Genomic DNA, 20,798 nt, shown 5'->3' on the forward strand with positions numbered 1-20,798 from the left:
CTGCTGGATGATGTACGCGAAGGGTGCGGAGTCAGGTGGGCGAGCCGTCTCCGTGGGCACGCGGCAGGAGTGCGCAGGGAGCAGGGCTCAGAGAAACTGGGGACTTCTACAGCTGGCTTTGGCCCTGGTCACGGCGCCAGGGTGGGTCAGGCTCAGTGTCCGGTGAGGATCAGGGTAGACATGTGGCCGGAGGAGCCAGGATGAGGCCTCACGGCGGGGGTGGTTGTGCTTTAGGGCTAGGAATACAGTGGTTGAGGGGTTAAGGTTGGGTTGAGCAGGCATTGGCTGAGGTTTGGGGTGCCTGTGTTGGGTGGGTTAGCATTGAGAAGTCAGAGTGACAGGGTTAGGTTAGAGTTAGCTTTGGAGTTGAGGCTGGGGTTTAAGTTAGGGTCAGGGTTAGGAGTTAGAGGTTAGGGCTAGGTACAGGCAAAGGGTTTGTGTATATAAGCACCGACAGTGTAGGGTTATAAGGGTGTAAGAATTGGGGTTTTATTCAATTCACATTACAGTTCATTTTGAAAACGCATAATTGAACAGGTTTAGGGTTCAGATAAAAATGAAAATTATGGTGCTGACTACATTGGAAAAGGGATTGGGGTAGGGTTCAAATCTTGCAGTCTGTTCTGATGTGGACTCGTAGGGGGATTAGGGTTAAGGGCAATGCAGGATCATGGTCAGGCTTTGAGGTGAGGGTTAGGGAGAGGGTAGGGTTCAGAGTCGGAGGGTTAGGATAAAGGAGAGAAATTCAGGTTCAGTGTTTAGTGTTAGAAGTTAGGGTTAAAGGCTTAGGGACAGAATTAGGGTACATTGAGAGGGTGAGGTTTTTGAGGGATCAGGGTTAAAGGGTCCAGGTTAGAAGGTCAGGGTTCGGGTTGGGGGTTAGTTTAGATGGGCTGAGTCAGTGTCAGGGTTAGAACCAGGGTCAGGGTTAGGAGTTTAGGAGTCAGGGTTGAGGATCCTAGGGGTCAGGGGTTATTAGGGTTTAGGTTTAGAGGTTAGGAGGTTAGGGTTAGGGAGTTAGGGGTAGAGATTGTGGGGTTAGGGTTAGCAGGTTAGTGTTAGGGTTAAGAGTAACTGGCCCATGCCCCTCCCCACCCCACCCTGTCTCTGAGGCCTCTAGGATGGACAGGACTCGCCCAGGGCCATTCATGAGAGTGGGGGTTGACCTGGACCTTTGGTTTTCTGCCCCCTAGTCCTGGAATATTACAGTGGAAGAATGAAATGTCTGCTCCGGTCACTGACTATCTCAAATCCACTCAGCCTCAGTCAACGGTTGTTAAGGCCTCAGAAACTACACAGGGACTCCTCCCACCCTCCTACCTGGCCCCACTCTGCCCAGGCAGTCCCAGGTGAGCACAGCTCTGACACAAGGGTACTCAGCAGATACATACGGATTTATACAGGACTAGATGCAGCGACCTGCCAGCCCCGGGCGCTGCCTTCTTGAGAGCTATGGGCCCTCCTAGGACTGCTGGACCTTTCATCCCATCTGAGTGGGCAGAAGTAGACATTCAAGTCTCCGGAAAGCCCTTGACCTTTAACCATCCAGGCAGGCATCTGTGATCCTCCAGGTCAGGCCAGCCTGGGCCCGGTCACGCCACCGTGGCCAATTATTGAGTTGACCATGCTGCTGGGCAACAGAACAGCTCCCTGGGCAGCACAGACACCCCTTGGGATGTTTCAATTCCTCACATCCCTGTTGAGAGACAAGGGCCTCCTCCCTTTCAGCCTGCTAACCTGCCAAGAGAGGTAATAACCCTCCAAATGTTGAGTGTGGCTCTGGCCACAACGACCATGCAGCAGACTGTGCCCCTAGAACCCTTTGGCCTTTGTTATGAGAAACGTTTGACATTCACACTCATTAAGAATCAAAGATGTGGGAGCACCCAGGCCTCCCCACAGGCAGTTCGCACGGAGGCCACACATCCTTGGAGGACCATCCTTGGATGTGTCAGGGCTCAGCCCCTGTGGCCTCTGGACGTCCTCCATCTACATGTTCCACGTTGTGGAATAACCCTTGAGCCTCTCATGGCTTCATTGAGCCGGGATTTCCTTACCATCCTACGTTTGGTCTCTGCTCTTTGTAAAGGAGCGAAGGAGACTGGACAGTGAGTCAGTTTGTTCTTCGGAGACAGGTGATCAGTGTGGCCAGAGGTAGGCATGACTCGTGGGTTCCCACCTGCCAGGGACAGGAGTGAGGTCTGTGTGCCTTTTGCAAACAGAAGAGCTTCTTGCCTTCATAGCAGGAGCACTGGATGGGGGGCTCAGCCCGTGACCCTACATCAACTCCTTCCTTCCTTGGGCTTCTGATCCCACAGCTGCGCAATGGGCCATCAGTGGCGTGGAATCTGCTGCTGTCCCCAGCCCCGCCTCTGTCCTCATGTCCAAGTCCAGCATCTCAGCTTTCCTTTGGGAACTACTTCTCACCTGCTTCCTGTCCAAACGGTTGCAGAGGGCAGATCCTGTGTTCCACCCACCTTGAAGATGCACGTGTGATCCAGCTCTAGCCAATCCCATGTTCCATCCTCTTTGTGCTCCGATGGGTTCAAGGATGAGCAGGTGACCCAAGCCAAACCAAGCCAAAGACATTTTAGACTGTGACTTTTCATGAAACCCAAGGGAAGGTGAAACCCTTTCAGGTAAAATGGATGATGAGTGCTGGAGTTGCTGGAGGCCCAGAGGCAGCGGGAGAGACTGTGCCTGTGAATGGGGCCACCCAAAGGCACTTAGCTGGACGGAGGGTTTGGAGAGGGAGCAGGGCACTGTGTGAGACCTCCTGGCCCTGCCAGGTCCAGACCTAGACTTAAACCTGCCTTTGCAAGTATTAATTTATTTCTACCAGTTAAAATATTCATTTATCTTACTTAAGTGAGCATCTTCAGCTTGGGGAGAACATCAGTGATGCCCCCCCCCGAACCCTCCCTGCTGGTTGCTCCTGCGTCCGAGCACCAGGCTTCCCAGCATCACTGCCTTGGAAGAGAGGAGGGAGCCTCGCTCTGCAGAGGGAAGCTAAGGCTGCGGGGATCAGATGCAGGAAACCTGCGGGGAGGGGTGGGGGCAGCACCACCACCTTCAGCTGCAGCTTCTCAAAGGGCCCTGGAGGATGCAGACGTGGCCTGACTCTGACTTGAGAGCCGTATCTGAAGAGTCTGCCTCGAGGGGTTTAGCCCATGTGGGTGGCTGGGGTCTCAGTGAAGTCTTGGGGGTCCTGGGGCTCCGGGAGAGCAGCCCCTGTGTTCCCTCTGCCCTGGGCCCGGCTCCTCCATGCTGCTGGACACCCACTCTACTCCCAGAAGCACACCTGCCCCGAGAACACCTGCTTCACACGCTTTTCAATTGGGAAACATCTGAATTGGGCATTCCTGGGTAAATCAGTTAAAATTCCTCTTTCATTTTTACCCACATTATACTATTACTTCAACCAGGCATGTCCCCTGTGGATGGAGGACCGAAGTCTCTAAGAACAAAAGACCACAGTTTATACTTTTTTCTCTTCTTTCCCTGACCCGATCATGAAATTCTAGAAATAAACTGGCAACTCATGTTTGCATCTTTTGCTGCGTCTAGGCAGATGATCATATCCTGGATCTAGCGTGTAAGCAAATAGGCATGCCTAGAACATTATGTCCAGCTGTCACCTGCTAATGACTGACACCTAGTAAATGTAGCTTTTCATTAGATGGATGCAGTGCCTATCAGTCAGTCCTTATGATGAAGAATGTGGCAGGTTTTGCATGTTCTTTACCAAGACACTTTTTTGCAATGCCTTTTAAAATAAATTTATTAGATTCTGTAATTAATCAACTTAGACCTTGTTAGAAGGCTGGCATTTTCAGTGACTGTGTTATAAAGAGCAGTGAGATATGTCAGATTTCCTACTCAGCCTCCACCTAGGACCAGCTACAGTATTCAGTGGTGCTGTACTGAGCGCCTACTGTATGGTAGGTTCTGTGTTTGAACTGGCCCTGGTTAACTCCTGTTATTTTATATGATGTTTAGATCTTCGGATGGAGGACAAAGATCAGACTGTCTTGTGGATTTTAAGCCCACGAGTGAGTTTTTCTTGTCTCCTACATAGCCTTCCTGTGCTCTCAGAAGCATGGCTAGGTATGGGGGAGATGGGCGTCACCCTTGGAAACCTGGCCCCTCTTTGATGTCACTGTTGCCTGTCCTCAGAATCCCTGGCCAGGCCCCAGACTTGCTCCACAGCTGTCACATCACTGGTGTGCACGTGACTGTCTAGTCAGGTCTAGTGTACAGCGTTTGCCTTCCTCTCATTTCAGTAAACACTGCTACAGAAATGGGTTCTTGTGTCGCTTCCAAACGCTTCCACAGTTTCCAGAGTGCTCTGTTATTTCCTTAGTGCCATGCTGCTGGATATTCCGGTTTTCTTTTAAGCTATAATAAATAACAATTACCGCCCCCCCAACCCCCCCACGTAAGTAGTGTTTGAGATGAAGGTGCCGTCTTAGTAGGCGTCAAGGAGCTTCACCTGATTTAGTCTCCCCTGCCCAAAAAAAGGGTCTGGGGTGGGGGCCGCCCTCATTCTCACATTCCAGAGCTGGAAGTGAGGCTTCCTGCCTGCCTTTCAGGGAGCGTACAGTTTCTGAGGTATTGGTTCCAGCAAAGAGGCCCTGTGTTCCCCTCCCTCTCTGACTCAGACCCTAGGTCTGGGCAGGTCCAGGAGCATCTGTCCTTCATGGTCGTCAATCTTAGGAGATTAACTATCACCTCACTCTGACCCACCTCTCAGAGGTCTTCATGGCAGGGTCCCCTTCAGGTGAGTTTGAAGTTTCAGATGGCCAGAGTGTCACCTGGAATTACGCCCCACTGTGACCCTGAGCCCAAACCACGAGATGCACGTGGGTCTCAGGGACGCCCTCCTCCAGGACGGCGTCCTCAGTCAGGAATGAGGCCCTTTGTGCTCCCAAATGGCCCAAGTGTGAGGGAGGTGCTTGGTTGGGCTGTGGTACATCAGCTTCCAGAGGCTTCCATCCCTGCCTCTCCCAACAGGGGCCTTTGCAGGAAAAGCCCCCGAGGTCCTTCTCTTTCAACTTCACTCTTCTCTCCCTCATTTTGGAAGGTTCTGAAACACATCCTCTTGTTTGTTTCTCAAGCTGCTGTGTCAGAGTCTGAAACACCGCCAGGGGACCTCAGAGCCCAGTGCTGCCCTGGCTCCATCCAAGGGGCTCAGGTGGACAACAGAACCATTGCAGGCCCCACCAATGTCCCCACAGGAAATGAACCCCATCAGGGCATCAGGCTCGTAGACTTCAGGAGACCACGGCCCTCAGGGTTGTTCTCCTCCTTGCTGTCACCTGCTGGTCAGAGGCCCAGGTGCCCCGTCCTGGCTCCCCTTCTAGGGCCTGGATTCTGGAACAGCTTGCGGGTAGTGCAAGACCCTCATAGTCCTCTATCTGACTGAAGGTGAGAATGTCTTAAAAGGTGCACTGGCTGATTTCGGAGGTTTGAGTCTTTCCAGCAGGTATGGGGTGGGGAGGAAGGGGGCTTTCCCAGGGCAAAGAAAGCCGTGCCTTCCCCCTCCCAGTCCATTCCCCACACCATCCATCCAGGAAGCTCAGATCCAGGAGCACGAGGGCCAAGGCTCTCCCCTTGCTTATCCGTGGCTTCCCACTCCCACAGCGAGGAGCCTGGCTCCCACCCTTTATCAACTAAGTTCTGTTTTTCAGGTTACATGCGCAGTGGTCCCAGAATTGTTAGCTACTATACCCCGGGAAGAACTTTACAATATAAAGCCCAGTCTTAAAGTGCCGTCCATTTTGCCTTTAGTCTACAGATTCCATTCATTTCCAAAGTTAACTCAGATCAGAACATTTTGCCCAACCCCTGACAGTGAATTCTTTCCACCCATTTCTAATACAATTAGATTCTATGTTGCATTGTGTGTTCCATCCTCCCACACTCCTACATCCTTAATAACCAAATTTGAATAGATGATGGTTTATACCTTGGGCTGTAAAAATCTGAGGGTTTATATAATTGCATATCCGTCACTGAAGTATCACATGGAACACTTCAGCCCCACCCCCAGGCCATGATCTGTTTATCTACGTAGTTTTGCTTATTCCAGAGTATCATAAATGGGGTCATACTGTGTGCAGCCTCCTCAGACTGGATTCTTCCACTTAGCAGTATGCATGTAAGACACACCCATGTCTTTCTGTGGGTTGATGGGTTCATAGCTTTCTGCTGCTGAGTAGTGTTCCACTGCATGTGTATGGGAGGAAAAAATTTCCCACTACCCTTCTGCGTTCTTGGTTCTGGTCCCCTGGTAACAAAAGACAGATTGCCAGGAGAAAAACAAATAGAATTTTAATGGCATTCATACCTCCCAAATATATGGGAGAGACCCAGGAAAACTGAGTAGCTCCCTGAAAAGGCTAAAATTATCACCCTAAGTACTATTCAGCTAAAAACCAAAGAAAGATGTTGGGGGAGCCAGTTATGTACGGCAGGTAACCATGCAAAACTCAGTAAACAAGGCCATGCAGATTTAAGGTAAACCTTCTCCGCTGATGAGTTTCTTGAGATTTAATCATCCTTCTATTCCTGGTACAAAGAGGGTCACACTCATACAAATGGAGATTTCCCTAGTAAATATAAATGTCCCTCACAAAAGGGCAACCTCTACTCAGTTTTCTGAGATTCTTGTGTGTCTTTTTAAAGCAATTAATCAGATCAAAATATGCCACATAGGCCTGTTTTGGGCCCTTGACATGGATGTTCTCCAATTTGCTTATGCATTCATCTGTTGAGGGACATCCTGATTTCTTCAAGTTTTTAGCCATAATGAGCAGAGCTGCTGTGTGTAACTGCATCCTTGTTTGCATTTGGACAGTTTTTCGAAGCAGTTGCCTAAATACTGGAAGCATGATTGTTGGATGTGAGACTTGATTGGTTTTGGGGAAAAAACAGCCGGACTGTCTTCCGAAGTGGCTGCACAAGCATTCCACCTGCAGTGAAGGAGAGTTGTCCTCCTCCAGCAGTTAGTATTGCTGTATTTGGGGAGTTCAGCATTCCTAATAGGCATGCTGTGGTATCTCATGATTTTAATCTGTAACTCCCTAATGGTATATAATGTTGAGTATCTTTTTGTTTGCTATCCGTGTGTCTTTTTGGTGGGTGTCTGTTCAGATATTTACCTATTTTTGATGGGGCTGTTTGTGCTAGAGGTGTTTATCTATTTTGTGACAAATCTTTTATTAGATAAGTCTTTGCAAAAGCGTTTTTCCTGTTTGTGACTTGTCTTTTGATTTTTCAGAATAAGGCCTTGCACAGAGTAGAAACCTTTAATTTTATAAAGCCCATGATATTACCTGTTTTTCTTTGTGGACTGGCTTTTTGTGTTCTGTGTTAAAACTCAAAGATCATGATCTGCATGAACAAACTCAAGGTCCTGTAGATTTTCTTCTATGTGCTGTCTATAATTCTGACTAGTTTTGCGTCCTCAGTGTCTGTGAATAACTTTGAGTGAATGCGGTGCAAGTTATAAAGTTTGCGTCCGCATTCATTTCATGCCACATGGTCTCCAATGAACTGTCCCTTAACCGTTCTGGAGAGGTAAGGGATACCGTCCTGTTCCAGTTGGATTTCCACAGCGTCAGGGACTCGGCAGCACCCCCAGCAGGGGGCGCGGTCTCCCGGGGGCGGTGAGCGGGGCCTGCGCATCCCGCACCGCCCACAGGGGGCGCTGAGCCGCGGCCTCCCCCGCGCCGCTCGCCCGCGCCCGGCTCCGCCCGCAGCCGAGAGCGGTTGCGCCTCAGCTGTGCGGCGGCAGCGCGCTGCAGCCCGGCGGGCCAGCGTCTACGCGGCGGGGGCTCGGCCTCCCCGGACCCGCGGTGCTGCGGCCTCAGGACCGCTCGAGGCGGCGTGCACGCGGGCAGGAGCGGGTTTCCTGGTGGCCCGGCGCTGCCGGGGTGGAGGCGAAAGGTGAGGAAAAGTGGGGCGACGCTACCCGTGCGCGGCTGACGGCTGTCGGGGTGGGTGTCTTCCGGGGACCCGGGAGGGGACTGGTGCGGAAAACCGGGGTTTGGGTCAGTTCTGTGCGCGGTGCCGATGGCGTGCGGGGCCCACGGCTTGTTGTGGGGACCGTCCTCTCCGCCTGGTGCGTCTGGGCCCCTCTGGCGTAAGTACCCGCCCTCATCCAGGCGTGTTTGTTTCTGGGCTCTCTGACCTGCGCCTCTGTCCCTGCGGCTGTTTTCGTGCCGATTCCACGCTGTTTTGGTGACTGTAGCGTCCTACTTAGAATGAAGTCAGGGAGGGAGGGAGGTCCCTCCAGCCTGGTCTCCTTTCTCAGGGTCACTTTGCCTATTTGGCGTCCTTTGTGGTTCCACACAAATATTAGGGTGATTTGCTCTATTTCTGTGAAAAATGCCATTGGGAGTTTGGTGGGGATTGCATCCACTGTATGCGCTGCTTTCGGTAAAATGGTCATTTCAACAGTATTACTTCCTAAATTTCATGAGCATGGGATGTCTTTCCATTTATTTTGTCTTCAACTTCCTCATGAATGTCTTAAAGTTTTTAGTGTGCAGGTCTCTCAACTCAAGAAATTTACTTCTAGGCATTTTGTTCTTTTTGATGCAGTTGTAAATTGGATTATTTTCTTTCTCTTTCTGATGGTTCATTAGAAATACAGTTGATTGTTGTTTATTGATTTTGTGATTGTACTGAATTTATTTATTTGTTCTAACAACTTTTTGGTGGACTAATGTAAAAAATTGAAGTTTAAAAACCACAGTTTCTTTCTTTCTTTCTTTCTTTCTTTCTTTCTTTCTTTCTTTCTTTCTTTCTTTCTTTCTTTTTTTTTTTTACTGAAGTATAGTCAGTTTACAATGTTGTGTCAATTTCTGGTTTACAGCACAGTGCTTCAGTCATATGTGAATATACATATATTCATTTTCATACTTTTTCACAGTAAGCTACTACAAGATATCGAATATAGTTCCCTGTGCTATACAGTATAAACTTGTTTATTTGTTTTATGTATACCAGTCAGTATCTGCAAATCTCAAACTCCAAAATTCCACTGTTTTCTGTCACATCCAGGTCATCCACAACACCCAAGACACAGCAGCTCCTAATCTTTCACAGTGCCTGTAAATCACACGTGGACTCCCGCAAGGGTGATTAGCTTCGCAACTCTGGGTGAACTGGATCTGGGTGAGGCGTGGCATTTGTAAAGAAGTTTGATGTTTTGTCTGCTTTTCTGGCACAGCTATTGACATGCTGCTTTGAAAAGTTACTCACTTTCCAGTCATTTTGAACATATAGAAACCTTGCGATATCAAAACAAAGTGCTGTCTGTCTCTGTACTCGGATTCCCCAGCCATCCTTCCTTTACTGTGTTTGCCACCTCACGCAAAATACTGCAGTGTGTTTTACTCAAGACAGGGACTCTCCCAGAAAACCAGCATGTGACCTGCAAGTGAGGGATCATTATGGCCTCCACATTACAGTGCGACCCACAAGCCCATTTCAACCTTCACCAGCTGCTCCAACTCTAGGGAAATGGCCTTTTCCACTTGGATTCAGTTTTCTTTTCTCAGAAATGTTGCTGACACTTCCCCTCATTTTCACAACCTTGATGTAGTTCAAGGACACAAAATGAGTATGATCTGAGTGGCCTTTTCTGTGGACTTCTTTCACTTAGGATGTTTCAGTGTTCATCCGTCTTGTACCATGTATCAGTACTTCACTGATTTTTTCATTATGATTAAACACATAACATTTAACATTTAAATGATTTTATGCATACAGTGTTACGGCATTAACTACGTTTGCATTGTTATGAAAACATCTTCACCATCTATCTCCCAAACTTTTTCATTTTCCCCAGGTGAATCTGTATTCAGTTAACACAGACTTCTCCCAGCTCCTCAAAGTCAAGTTCTGTCTCTGAATTTGACTCATCATTTTGTTTGTGTGTTTTCACTAGGAAATCACCTTTTTATTCTAGATTTCCAGTTTGATGCAATAGGTTTCTCTTCTTTGATTTAAAAATTTTCCTCTTTTTCTAGTTTTCTACAGAATTGTCACAATTAATTGACAAACATGGATACCTTACAAGTAACTAAAATCCACATTTTATTCAGGTTCCCTTCATTTAACTCCTCTGTCCGAGGATCCCCACCAGGGGATCACATGGCAGTGAGTCCTCATGTTACTTTAGGGTCTTTGTGGCTTGGACGCTCTCTCCTGCTATCCTTCTCAATGACTTAGACGGTGTAGAGGAGTACCAGTCCGGTATTTCACAGACTGTCCCGCATTGGGGTTTACTTGGTGTTTTTCTTGTGATTAGAATGGGGTTATGGGTTTCAAGGAAGCAGCTCACAGAGGTCAAGTGCTCTCTATATCATTACTTTGTATCATGGGAACGCACATCAAGGCGATGTATCACTGTTGCCCTCCTGGTCGAGGTAGTGACTGTCAGATTTCTTTTGACCGTAAAGTTACTTTTCCTCCCAAGTCTGTACTGTGTGTCTTCTTCGGGATGAAGTCACTACCTGGTACCCACACTTCAGGAGGGGAGTTAGCACCACCTCCTTAATGAATGGCTGAGTATCTACATAAGGTATTTGGAATTCTTCCACATGGGAGGTTTCTATTCAGTGCTCCTCATTAAACACACACACACACACACACACACACACACACACACGCACGCACAATGTATCATTTATTACCTATTGTGGACACCCCACCTGGGTAGTTATTTTAAGCTTTTGGTTATAATCCAGCAGTACAGGTTTTGGTTGCTCCATTCATTCCTGCTTTGGCTGTTGAGAGCTCTTTCCATTGGCTTCTGTTTCCCTCTGACATAATTCCATCTTGTGGGTTTCTTCCTTTCTTTTTTCTTGGCACACATCTTTTTGTGTGCTTGTTGACCATTTGTATTTCTTGTCTGGAGAAGCATCTGTTCAAGTCCTTTTGTATGTAAAAAATTGTGTTGTCTTCTTGTTGATGATTTGTCTGAAGAACAGACTCTAGTCAGATGTATCGTGTGCAAATATTTTCTTCCATTCTGCGGGCAGTGTTTTCACTTTCTGGATAGTACCTTTTGATTCACAAAATTGAGTAACTTTTTAAAATGGAGGAAATATAATCTATCCATTGTTACACGGGTATTGTAGCCTTCTGCCTTTGCTTTCTGTAGCTTCCCACTCCAGCGCTAAGAAACCTGGCTTCCACCATTTGCCATTTGTTGAATTCATTGCTCACTCCCCTGCAGAGCACAGATGTAGTAGTTTCAGTATTGCTAGCTACTGCCAGCACGCATCCTCCCTCAGGCCCTTCATACTACATACTGCGGAGTGTGGTGTCCATGTATGGTACAATGTGCCTTTGTTCAACAGATTTCATTCTTTTCCACAGCTAATGAGGTCAGGTACCTTTTGCCCCACTGCCAACAGTGAGGTTTTTTTTTTTTCATACATTTCTAAATCAGTTAGATTTTTGGTCACATTTTCTGCTCCATCCTGTGACACCCCTATGCTCTACATAACTAAATTTGAACAGATGATGATTTACTTGTTGGTCTGTAAAACTACATGTGTTTAGACTAATGCATAGTGGCAGGTACCCACCACCAAAGTGTCATGGGGGACACGTCAGCCCCCACCCCATAACCTGCCTACCTTCTGTGCTTTATTTGTTCCAGAATGTCAGAAGTGGGGTCATAGGGCGTGTGGCCTCCTCAGACTGGATTCCTTCACTGAGCAACATGCATGTGAGATTCACCCGTGTTTTTTGCGTAGGCTGGTGGTTTATCCCTTTCCATGTCTGAATGGTATTTCATTGCATGTATATGAGAGGAAAAGTAACTTCCCCCTGCCCTCCCAGGTTCTTGTTTGACGGCCCTCCCCATTTGTAATAGAAGACATACACAGTCATACATATGCATGTAATGCAAATAGGTACAATATTTTTCTCTCCAAAATTTTAGCCTTGAGTCAGTAAAACTGAGGAATACAAAATCATCTGTGTATGTAAAATAGTAGGCTCTGAACTGTGTTTCTGGCAGATGGAACAAGAAAGACTACTTGCATAGTGAGAGTTAAAGGTTTTTACTAATATTTGGGGAGAAGACTTTTAAGATTTAGATTTGCCTTGATGTGTAATCTTATGGAGGCTGTGGACTAAATTCTTGACTAAGGAGTTTTTTGAAATAACTTGTGGCTGCCTTGGTGTGTGTTTTTTTTAAAGCCAATCTGAGTGGATAAAATATCCAGTTTGTCTACAATTATACAAATATTAGTACAATGGGATATAAGAAAGTTTGTGATAATGTTCATCAGTCCACAGATGAGTGGCCTTTGCATTTCTTCAGGGTCCTAAGACGCCCCACAGAAGGGGTTTATGGTCGGTTTACTCTTGGTCTCTCTCCTGAGGATAGAAGCTACCCTGATGAGGGGATTGATGGCTCTGGTCAATTCTTAGAAGTTCCTGCTTTTATTCAGATAAGAGGGGCTCCAGGAAGGCTTTCCTTCTGCAGCTGTTGAATCCCAGGTGTCTCCAGCTGCAAGTGTCTTTATGCCAGCTGTGGGGTTCTGCCTGGCTTTCCGTTCCTTGAACTTCGTTCTTTTTCGAGATTCCTTTGTCTGTCCTGAGCCCCTTGCCTTTCCCACATGAATTGCAGATTGGTTGTCCATGTCTGCAAAACACCACCTGGGATCTGGGGAGGGGTTCTTTGAATCCTTAGAGCTGTTGGTGGAGTATTGCTGCCTTAATAGAATTAAGCCTTCTGCTCCATGAATATGGATTATTTTCTGTGAACTTAGGTCTTTCTTAATTTCTGTCAACAAAATCTCTCATCTGTTGTAATTTTCAGTGTCCAAGTCTGGTACTTCTTTCTCACCTCTACTGGATGCTGACTCAGGACATATATGACCTCCTGGAGAACCTCTACCGCCACAGAGCTGACTTGGAACTGAGTCCTGAGAAGGTTTTCTCCTTTACTGATTTTTAACTCCTTTAGAATTTATTCTTTTAGTCTCATAAATGCTTATTATCCTTGTAATCTTTTAAATATCAGAATAATGTACTTTAATTTCTCCATAGATGAGTAATGAATGGATCACACTTAACATAGGATTTTAATCCTTTTAGAATTAGTAAAGTAACACAGACACATTATAAAAAATTGAAATATCACCCAAAGGAGAAGAGGAGAAATCTGCAAATCCCACTTGCAGAGGTGACCATCATGAATGGCTTGGTGCACATGTGTCAGTCTCTGTCTCTCTCATTGTCTCTTTCTATCTTGGTCTCTGTCTCTCACACACCCAGGATCAGATTAATTTACATCAATGTTGATTTCACACATATGTGGTCACACAGATGGGACCCTGGATGCAAATGGTGCATCCACCTGCATCCACCCTGAGGGCTCCCCTGACATCAGGTAGAGACCCTGGACCCACTTCTCCAGTTGCACATCATTCGTTCATCTACGTGAGCCAGAACTGATGGATCCCATCCCCTCTCCGTGAACATTAGTGTTGCTCCCAATTTCCTACTATTTCAACCATCTCTGTGATGAACACCCTTGAAAAGACATCTTTGAAAGCTTGTGCAAGGACTTTGGTGGGATCAGCTCTAAGGACCAGCACTGCTGTGAAGGGGATGCACCTGTGGCACTTTGATGTGTCCTGCACCCTGTTCTCCCAGAGAGGAGTGTCCACTCACTCTTCCCTCCAGGGGATCTGCTGGGGCCCTTGCCTCCTCACGTTGTCACCAGGGCTGGTTGTCACCTGACTAAAGACCTGCCAGTGTGATGGTGGCCATTGTTGCCTCCACAGTGTGTCCGTCTGCCTGTGTCCTCACCCGAGAGGTCGAGCGTCTCTAACACACACTGGCCGCCTGCACTGCCTCTCGTTGGAACTGCCTGTGTGTGTTCTGCTTCTGTTTAGAACACCGGGGTTTTGGACCACAGGGATGTGAAACCTTTCTCAGACCTTGGGTTATGAGGAATGCTTTTTCCAGGTTGTGGTTTGTCTTTCCAGCTGTCTTTCTTGGCTTTTTCTTTTTTTTTTTTTGATTTGCTTGGTTTTGTTTTGCCACAGGAAGAGCTAAGCACCTCCCTTCTGTCTTCTGGCAGTGGTGTCACAGGCAGAACAGCAGTGCCTACCCCAAGGTTATGCACACAGCTACTAAAAGGGCTTCATTTTGTACACCTCATCTTTAATCCACCAGGATTTCCTTCTCAAAGAACAAAAATGGTATTCCAAGTAAAATCAGAAGAATTCACCAGACCCCACTTAAAATATGTGGGCAGGCACAAAAAGCCACCTTTTGTTGTTTTTTTTAAAAAATTTTTATTGAGTTATAATCATTTTACAATGTTGTGTCAGATTCCAGTGTAGAGCATAATTTTTCCAGTTATACATAAACATGCATATATTCATTGTCACCTTTTTTTTCCACTGTGAGCTACCACAAGATCTTGTATATATTTCCCTGTGCTATACAGTATAATCTTGTTTATCTAGTCTACATATGCCTGTCAATATCTACAAATTTTGAACTTCCAGTCTGTCACTTCCCACCCTTCTCCCCCTTGGCAACCACAAGTTTGTATTCTATGTCTATGAGTCTGTTTCTGTTTTGTATTTATGTTTTTTGTTTTCTTTTTTTTGGATTTCACAAATAAGCAATCTTGTATGGTATTTTTATTTCTCTTTCTGGCTTACTTCACTTAGAATGACGTTCTCCAGGGACATCCATGTTGCTGCAAATGGCATTATGTTGTCAGTTTTTATGGCTGAATAGTATTCCATTGTATAAATATATCACATCTTCTTTATCCAGTCATCTGTTGATGGACATTTAGGCTGTTTCCATGTCTTGGCTATTGTAAATAGTTCTGCTATTAACATTGTGGTGTAGGTGTCTTTTTGAAGTAGGGTTCCTTCTGGATATATGCCCAGGAGTGGGATTCCTGGGTCATATGGTAAGTCTATTCCTAGTCTTTTGAGGAATCTCCATACTGTTTTCCACAGTGGCTGCACCAAACTGCATTCCCACCAGCACTGAAGCAGGGTTCCCTTTTCTCCACAGCCTCTCCAGCATTTGTCATTTGTGGACTTTTGAAGGATGGCCATTATGACTGGTGTGAGGTGATACCTCATTGTGGTTTTGATTTGCATGTCTCTGATAATTAGTGATATCGAAAAAAGCCACCTTTTGTATGGTTTCATTGATAGGGAACATCCAGGAGAGGTAAAGACACACAGAGAGAAAGAGGACTCGGGGTTGTCAGGGGCTGGGGGAGGGAGGAGGGGAGTGTGTGCTCTGGATACAGGGTTTTACTTGGAGGAAAGAAATAGTCTGAAACTAGACAGCAGTGATGGTCACACAGCATTGTGAATTCACCTAATGCTCCTGAATTGCACAATGTAAAAGGGAAAAAATCTCAATTTTATTATTACAAACTTAAAACATAAAAATAGATGGTATCGTAAATGATGTGAAAGGAATGAAGGAAAACAGAAAAACCAAACAAAATGATGCCAGGGGAAGGGAAGTAAAGTTCAGGTGGGGGAGCATATTGGTGGTGGGAATTCAGAGAAGACAGCGTTGGTGGGTGCAGAGGCAGCTTAGTCCGAAGGGATGGTGATGCCTGAATTGGCTCTTGATTGCCTAGAGGTACAGGTGCAGGAAGAACTGCAGGAGTGAGCTTGGGGTCTCCCTGCAGGGCTGGTGGAATATGACCCAGCTCAGGGTCTCCTGCAGGAGTAGGCACAGGATCTCCCTGCAGGGCTGGGGGGAATTAGACCCTGTCCTGGGTCTCCTGCAGGAGCAGGCTCTGGGTCCCCCTCCAGGGCAGAATGAACTGGACCCAGTCTTGGTTCTCCTGCAGGGGCAGGCGCAGCTCCTCCTTGCTGGCATGGTGTTTCCTCATCTTGCTCTGGGTCTCCTGCTGGATCGAGGTCTTTCTTTTTTGGTCTCTGGCATCTCCCCCTGCCCCTGCTTCCTTTGGATATAATATCTGTTGGAAGTGGGGAGAGCTTTAAGTTTTGTGGAAGTGCTAATGCTGTGAGAGAGGAAAAATTTACCCATGTGCCTCCCTTTCCATGCGCCTTTTCAAGGACAGAAATCTTCCCAGAGCTTTCCAGACAAGTCCCACCTAGGAACTGCCAACAGGATGTGTTCTGTGACTGCATTCTACCAGACAGGTGGTCTGAGGCCAGTTTTTGCTCTGGTCCCAACAGGAGCCTCTGGGGACTCCTCCCTGTGTGGCCCAGCCGTCGCCCCTCCCTCACCTACGCACATGCATCCAGCCCTGCCCTTCTCACCTTCAGGCTCTGCCACAGTGGGCTCCAGGTCCTCCAGCTGACTCACAGGGAGGTTGGCACGGTGCTCCAGGTTGGAGCCGGGTGTGCTGAGCTGCCTGTCAGCCCTGGGCAGGACCCTGGGGAGTGGTCTGGATGGTGTCTGTGCAGGAGGCCGGCCCCATTCATCTCTGGGCCATGGTCCTGGGGACCCCACCATGTCCGTACTGACCCAGAGCCTGTGCTGGTCCTCAGCAGTGTGGCACACCAGCCCCTCACTCAGGGAGGTGGAGTGGGTGTCCCCATCTACCAGCTCCTGTCTGCTCTGTGGCGTGGGGCTCTGCAATGACAGTGACCAGCAGCCAGCCCAGCCTGGAGGTCTCAGAGCCCTGCCTGGCCAGCTTCACTGCTGCTTCTGCCCACTCAACCATCTGCCAGATCAGGCTCAGACCTTGGTCTGCTCAGATAGTCACCCGGGAAGGAAGACACACACCCAGAGGGCTTGGGCTCCACCTTGGATAGTAGGGCCCTGCGCCAGCTCTCCACATCACAGCCCACCATAGCTCTGACCTGGGTTGTGGACGTGGCCGGCGCACCAGGCCTCTGACCCTTCCTCAGCCTGTTATTGCTTGAGGCAGGACCCCTCACCCTGCCTGCATGAGTGTCCCACCTCCGCCATCCAGGAAGGGGTCGTAGGGCTACCCGGATGGGGTCCGAATGGTGGCCTGGCCTGGGCCTCCCTGTGTTACCTTTGGGTCCCTCTCGGCAAAGGGCGAAAGGCATCTGGGGTGTGACCTGACCCAATATTGGCAGCATTGGTAAAGGCCCTCGCTGTGCACTTTCGTGAGGCCACGGCCTTGGGATATTGGGACACAACAGAACATGTTTATTTTGAGTGTCTCCCACCAAGTGGGTAGGGGGGCTTCTCTAGAGAGTGGGTGCCTGGTGACCTAGGTTCTAGGTTCTGTTGGTTACTATTGCCAGGAAAGTGAGGTCACTTCCTGGGGTCCCCTTACCCAAGCTTCCTCCTTACATCAAGCTCCCCAAGGGCCCCTCTGGGCTGCCGACTGCTCACCTCCCACCCTGTGCCATGTCCACGCACAGTGACAGCAAGCCAGCCCACCCCACAGCCCTGGGGAGGCCTGGGTGCAGCCAGGGCCCCAGCTCTGAGGACACAGCTGGGTTCAGACCTGGCCCCCCCTCCTCAGCAGTGCTGTGACCCTGGACAAGCCATGTGCCTCTCAGGGTCTCCCCAGTCCCCCATCTGCACGATGGGGGTCATTCTGGTCTCTGCTTCCTAGGGAAGCCATCAGGTCTGTAGACTATAAACACCTACAGCCCCTGTAACACCCGTGGGCTGGCATCACAGGGAGCTCATGCACAGACTCAGCAAAGGAAGAATTCCACAGAGGGCTGGCGGAGCGCAGAGCACACCCGACACAGGCCTGGGTCTGCTCTGGGGTCTGGAGAAAGTCACCCTCCTTGCTGCCTGCTTCCCAGTCCCCCTGTGGGCGGGTTGAAACAAAATACAATTCAGACACTGTCTGCTCTGGCGTACACCTTCCAGGTCCTCCTGTTATGTTTGGACTCAGGTGCCAGTGTCTCATCTCGGCCCATGTGGTGGGCAGCCCCACCATGGCTCCCTGAGTTCTTGCCTCCTGGTCACTCCCCACACCCACACCTGCAGGGTGGATGGGCCTTGTGCCTGGGTTCCGACAGGTAGGCTGACTTATGAAAAGTGCGTGACTTCCACCCATTCCCAGCTCCCGTGTTCATTCTCAGTCTCTCAGTGCCTCTGTCTGTCTGTCTGTCTGTCTGTCTTGTCTATCTCTGTCTCCCTCTGCCTCTCTGTGTTCCTGTCTGTCTCTTTCTTATGTGTGTGTGTGTGTATTTATACATTGATATTTATATGTATTTGTGTGTGTGTGTGTGTGTTGTTAGAGCCCAGGGCAGGTCATTTCTAAAGATGCCTGAATGACGTATTGATTGTTTTGAATGCATGTTACTGAAGAAATGACCCATGTAAGAGAGACGCTGTCCACCCCCTCTCTGTCGCCCTGTGACGTCTCTCCTATGACAGGTGCACCCCCTGGGGGCTGAGGGTGAGGGCTGAGCGCTGCAGACACGCTGGCTCCTGCAGATCAGTTCATGCCGGGAACCTTCCGTTGTGACTGCTGAGGAGCCAGTTAGCTTTACCATGACCAAAGCCAACTCCTCTCTCTGCCTTTTTCTGAGAAAAGGCCTGAGTCTGAGATACTCCAACTTCTTGGGATTTGTTGGCACCAGGACTGACCCTCATTCTCCCATCCTGCTAGAACCTTTGTACAGACACCTCCACTTGGAGAGTTGTCTCACCACAGCCAGCAAATAAACAACATCCAGCCCCAGTTTCCAACAAACAAAGAGATACCCAGCTGGTCTCCCTCAGCCACTTCAGAGAGTCATTTTCTTAGAAGTCACTTAAGCTCAAGGACTTCCTGCTTCTCCCTTCTCTGGCACGTTGCCACCCCTGGATGAACCCCATCGTAGTTGGCAGGTCGGCACCGCTCAGGTGAGCTGGAGACAACACCCCAAAGTGGGCCGGCGGTAGCACTGTACATTCACAATGACCTGCACACCAAATCGGCCATGAACATGGTAGGCCAGAGACCAGGGATGTGCATGTGCCTCTGAAGACCCCTCCATCTACCACCAACTTCTCTTTGTTCTTCTGACCTTGGCTCTTCCTCTTTTCAGCTGATACCTTGGCAGATCGTTCATGGAGAAAGTGGATCCCATCTGGCAAGAGGAGAACCATCTTCCCAACCCATGAGAAAGGAACAAGCCTGGGCCCTCACCCACCCTGTCCCTGTCTGCCTGCCCAGCCCCATCATGTCAGAAGAACGTGTCCCCCCTCCAGTGTGAGGCCAAACCCCAGGGACAGGACTCAGAGGTGAAGGAAGCCTGAGCATTGTTTATCGCTTTGGGTACTTTTACAGAGAAGACAGCAAAGAGAAAACAAACAACTCCATCCCCCCAAAGCAGCAGGTGAAGAGGGACGTGCGGAGCTTTCCCCTCCGTCTCCCTGGCAGCAGGAGACAACACATCCATCCCCCGCCCCCACCCCCACCCCCCATGGGAGACGTCCTCCCTCCTCCTGGCAGGAGAGTGACAGTGTTATTGTTCTGCAGGGAAAGATGAGAAAGAGTGAATTCTGTACACACAGACCTTGTTGACCGTGCTTCGCATCCTCCTCAGCCTCCCCACGTGGTGCAGTTCCTCTCCCACAATCCCCTCTCTCTGTTCAGCCCAACAGGAAAGCATTTAGGTTTTGCCACTTCTCTGGGTGTTCCTTCACCTCCTTAGCAGGACGCCCCGGGTCATGTAAAACTTAGGGGTAATAAACGTGTCTGCTTCCCTCCTGTGAGTCTGTCTCATGTGCACTTAATTCTCAGGACGAGCTGTCAGCTCTGCGAGGGTGGAGGGGTAGTTTTGTCTCGGCGACATCTTTCTTACTGGCATCTTTGAAACTGACCTCCTTCCTTGGCTTGACTCCTCAGGATGCTGACATCCTGTGAAGATGAAATGCATTCTTACCATATGATCCAGTCCTCCAACTCCTTGGTATCAATGGACCCAAATGGGTCAAATGCTTACATCTACACAGAAACCTGCACCAGGACATTTAAGGCAGCTTTATTCATACCTGCTAGAAAGTTGGAAGCAACCAAGATGTGCTTCAGGAGGTTAATGGACACATAGACTGGGCTGCATGTATGCAACAGAATATTCCTCAGAACCAAAAAGAAGTGACAGATCTATTGAGCCATGGGGAGACAGGTGGGGCACCTTAAATGCCTGTTAGTCACTAAGAGAAGCCAATCTGGAAAGGGGGCACATCTTGGGGTCCCAACTACATATGAAATTTGAGAAAAGGCAAACCACGGAAAGGGTGAAAAGATCAGTGCATTGCCAGGGGTTTGCTGTGGCGTGGATGGTAGGGGGTGATAAAGTGGTTGAGCACAGAGGATTTTTAAGGCAGTGAAACTATGCAGTGATGGTTTCATGGTGAGATACGTTTGTCAGAACCCATAGATTGCACATCACCAGGAGTGAGCCCTGATGTAAACTCTGGGCCCTGGTGATCATGATGTGTCCATGTAGATTCAGCAGTCGTGGCCGGCACACAGAATGTTGATAGGACAGTTGGGGGCGGGAGGCTCTGAGCACCTGTGTGTGTGTGTGTCTGGGACTGGGGGATGTGATGAGGGGAGCAGCAGGAGCAGAGCAGGGGGCGTATCGCATTTCTCTGTACTCTGCTCGATTTTGTTGTGAGCTCAAAACTGCTTTCAAAAAAATAAAGCCTATTTAAACAAAGAAATGCACAGTCCAGAAGTGTCCCATGGCTGCTCCTCTTCGAGTCCACGGTTTGTCTTGGCCACGTGAGCGTGGAACTTCCGATGACATCGTTTGTTCACAGTGAATCCTTTTAAAGTTTTATCTGACATCTGCTTTTTATCTCATTAC

The 20,798-nt window shown here is 48.6% G+C and overlaps 1 protein-coding gene across 1 annotated transcript; it reads left to right on the forward strand.

The window, feature by feature from the left end:
* Positions 1-4,761: 4,761 nt before the first annotated feature.
* LOC116280248 (uncharacterized) lies at positions 4,762-19,698 on the forward strand. Its single transcript, XM_072959008.1, has 5 exons — positions 4,762-4,780; positions 7,706-7,950; positions 11,681-11,749; positions 12,851-12,964; positions 19,029-19,698. The coding sequence occupies exons 1-5, from the start codon at positions 4,762-4,764 to the stop codon at positions 19,194-19,196; spliced, it is 615 nt and encodes a 204-aa protein (XP_072815109.1). The 3' UTR covers positions 19,197-19,698.
* The last annotated feature ends 1,100 nt before the right edge of the window (positions 19,699-20,798 follow it).

This window comes from Vicugna pacos, chromosome 4 (assembly GCF_048564905.1).
Source record: "Vicugna pacos chromosome 4, VicPac4, whole genome shotgun sequence".
Taxonomy (NCBI): Eukaryota; Metazoa; Chordata; class Mammalia; order Artiodactyla; family Camelidae; genus Vicugna; species Vicugna pacos.

Coding starts and splice junctions, on each gene's coding strand:
- LOC116280248 (XM_072959008.1), top strand. Junction 11,750..12,850: donor CTTCACTGAGCAACATGCAT/GTGAGATTCACC, acceptor TGTAATTTTCAG/TGTCCAAGTCTGGTACTTCT. Junction 12,965..19,028: donor TGGAACTGAGTCCTGAGAAG/GTTTTCTCCTTT, acceptor TCCTCTTTTCAG/CTGATACCTTGGCAGATCGT.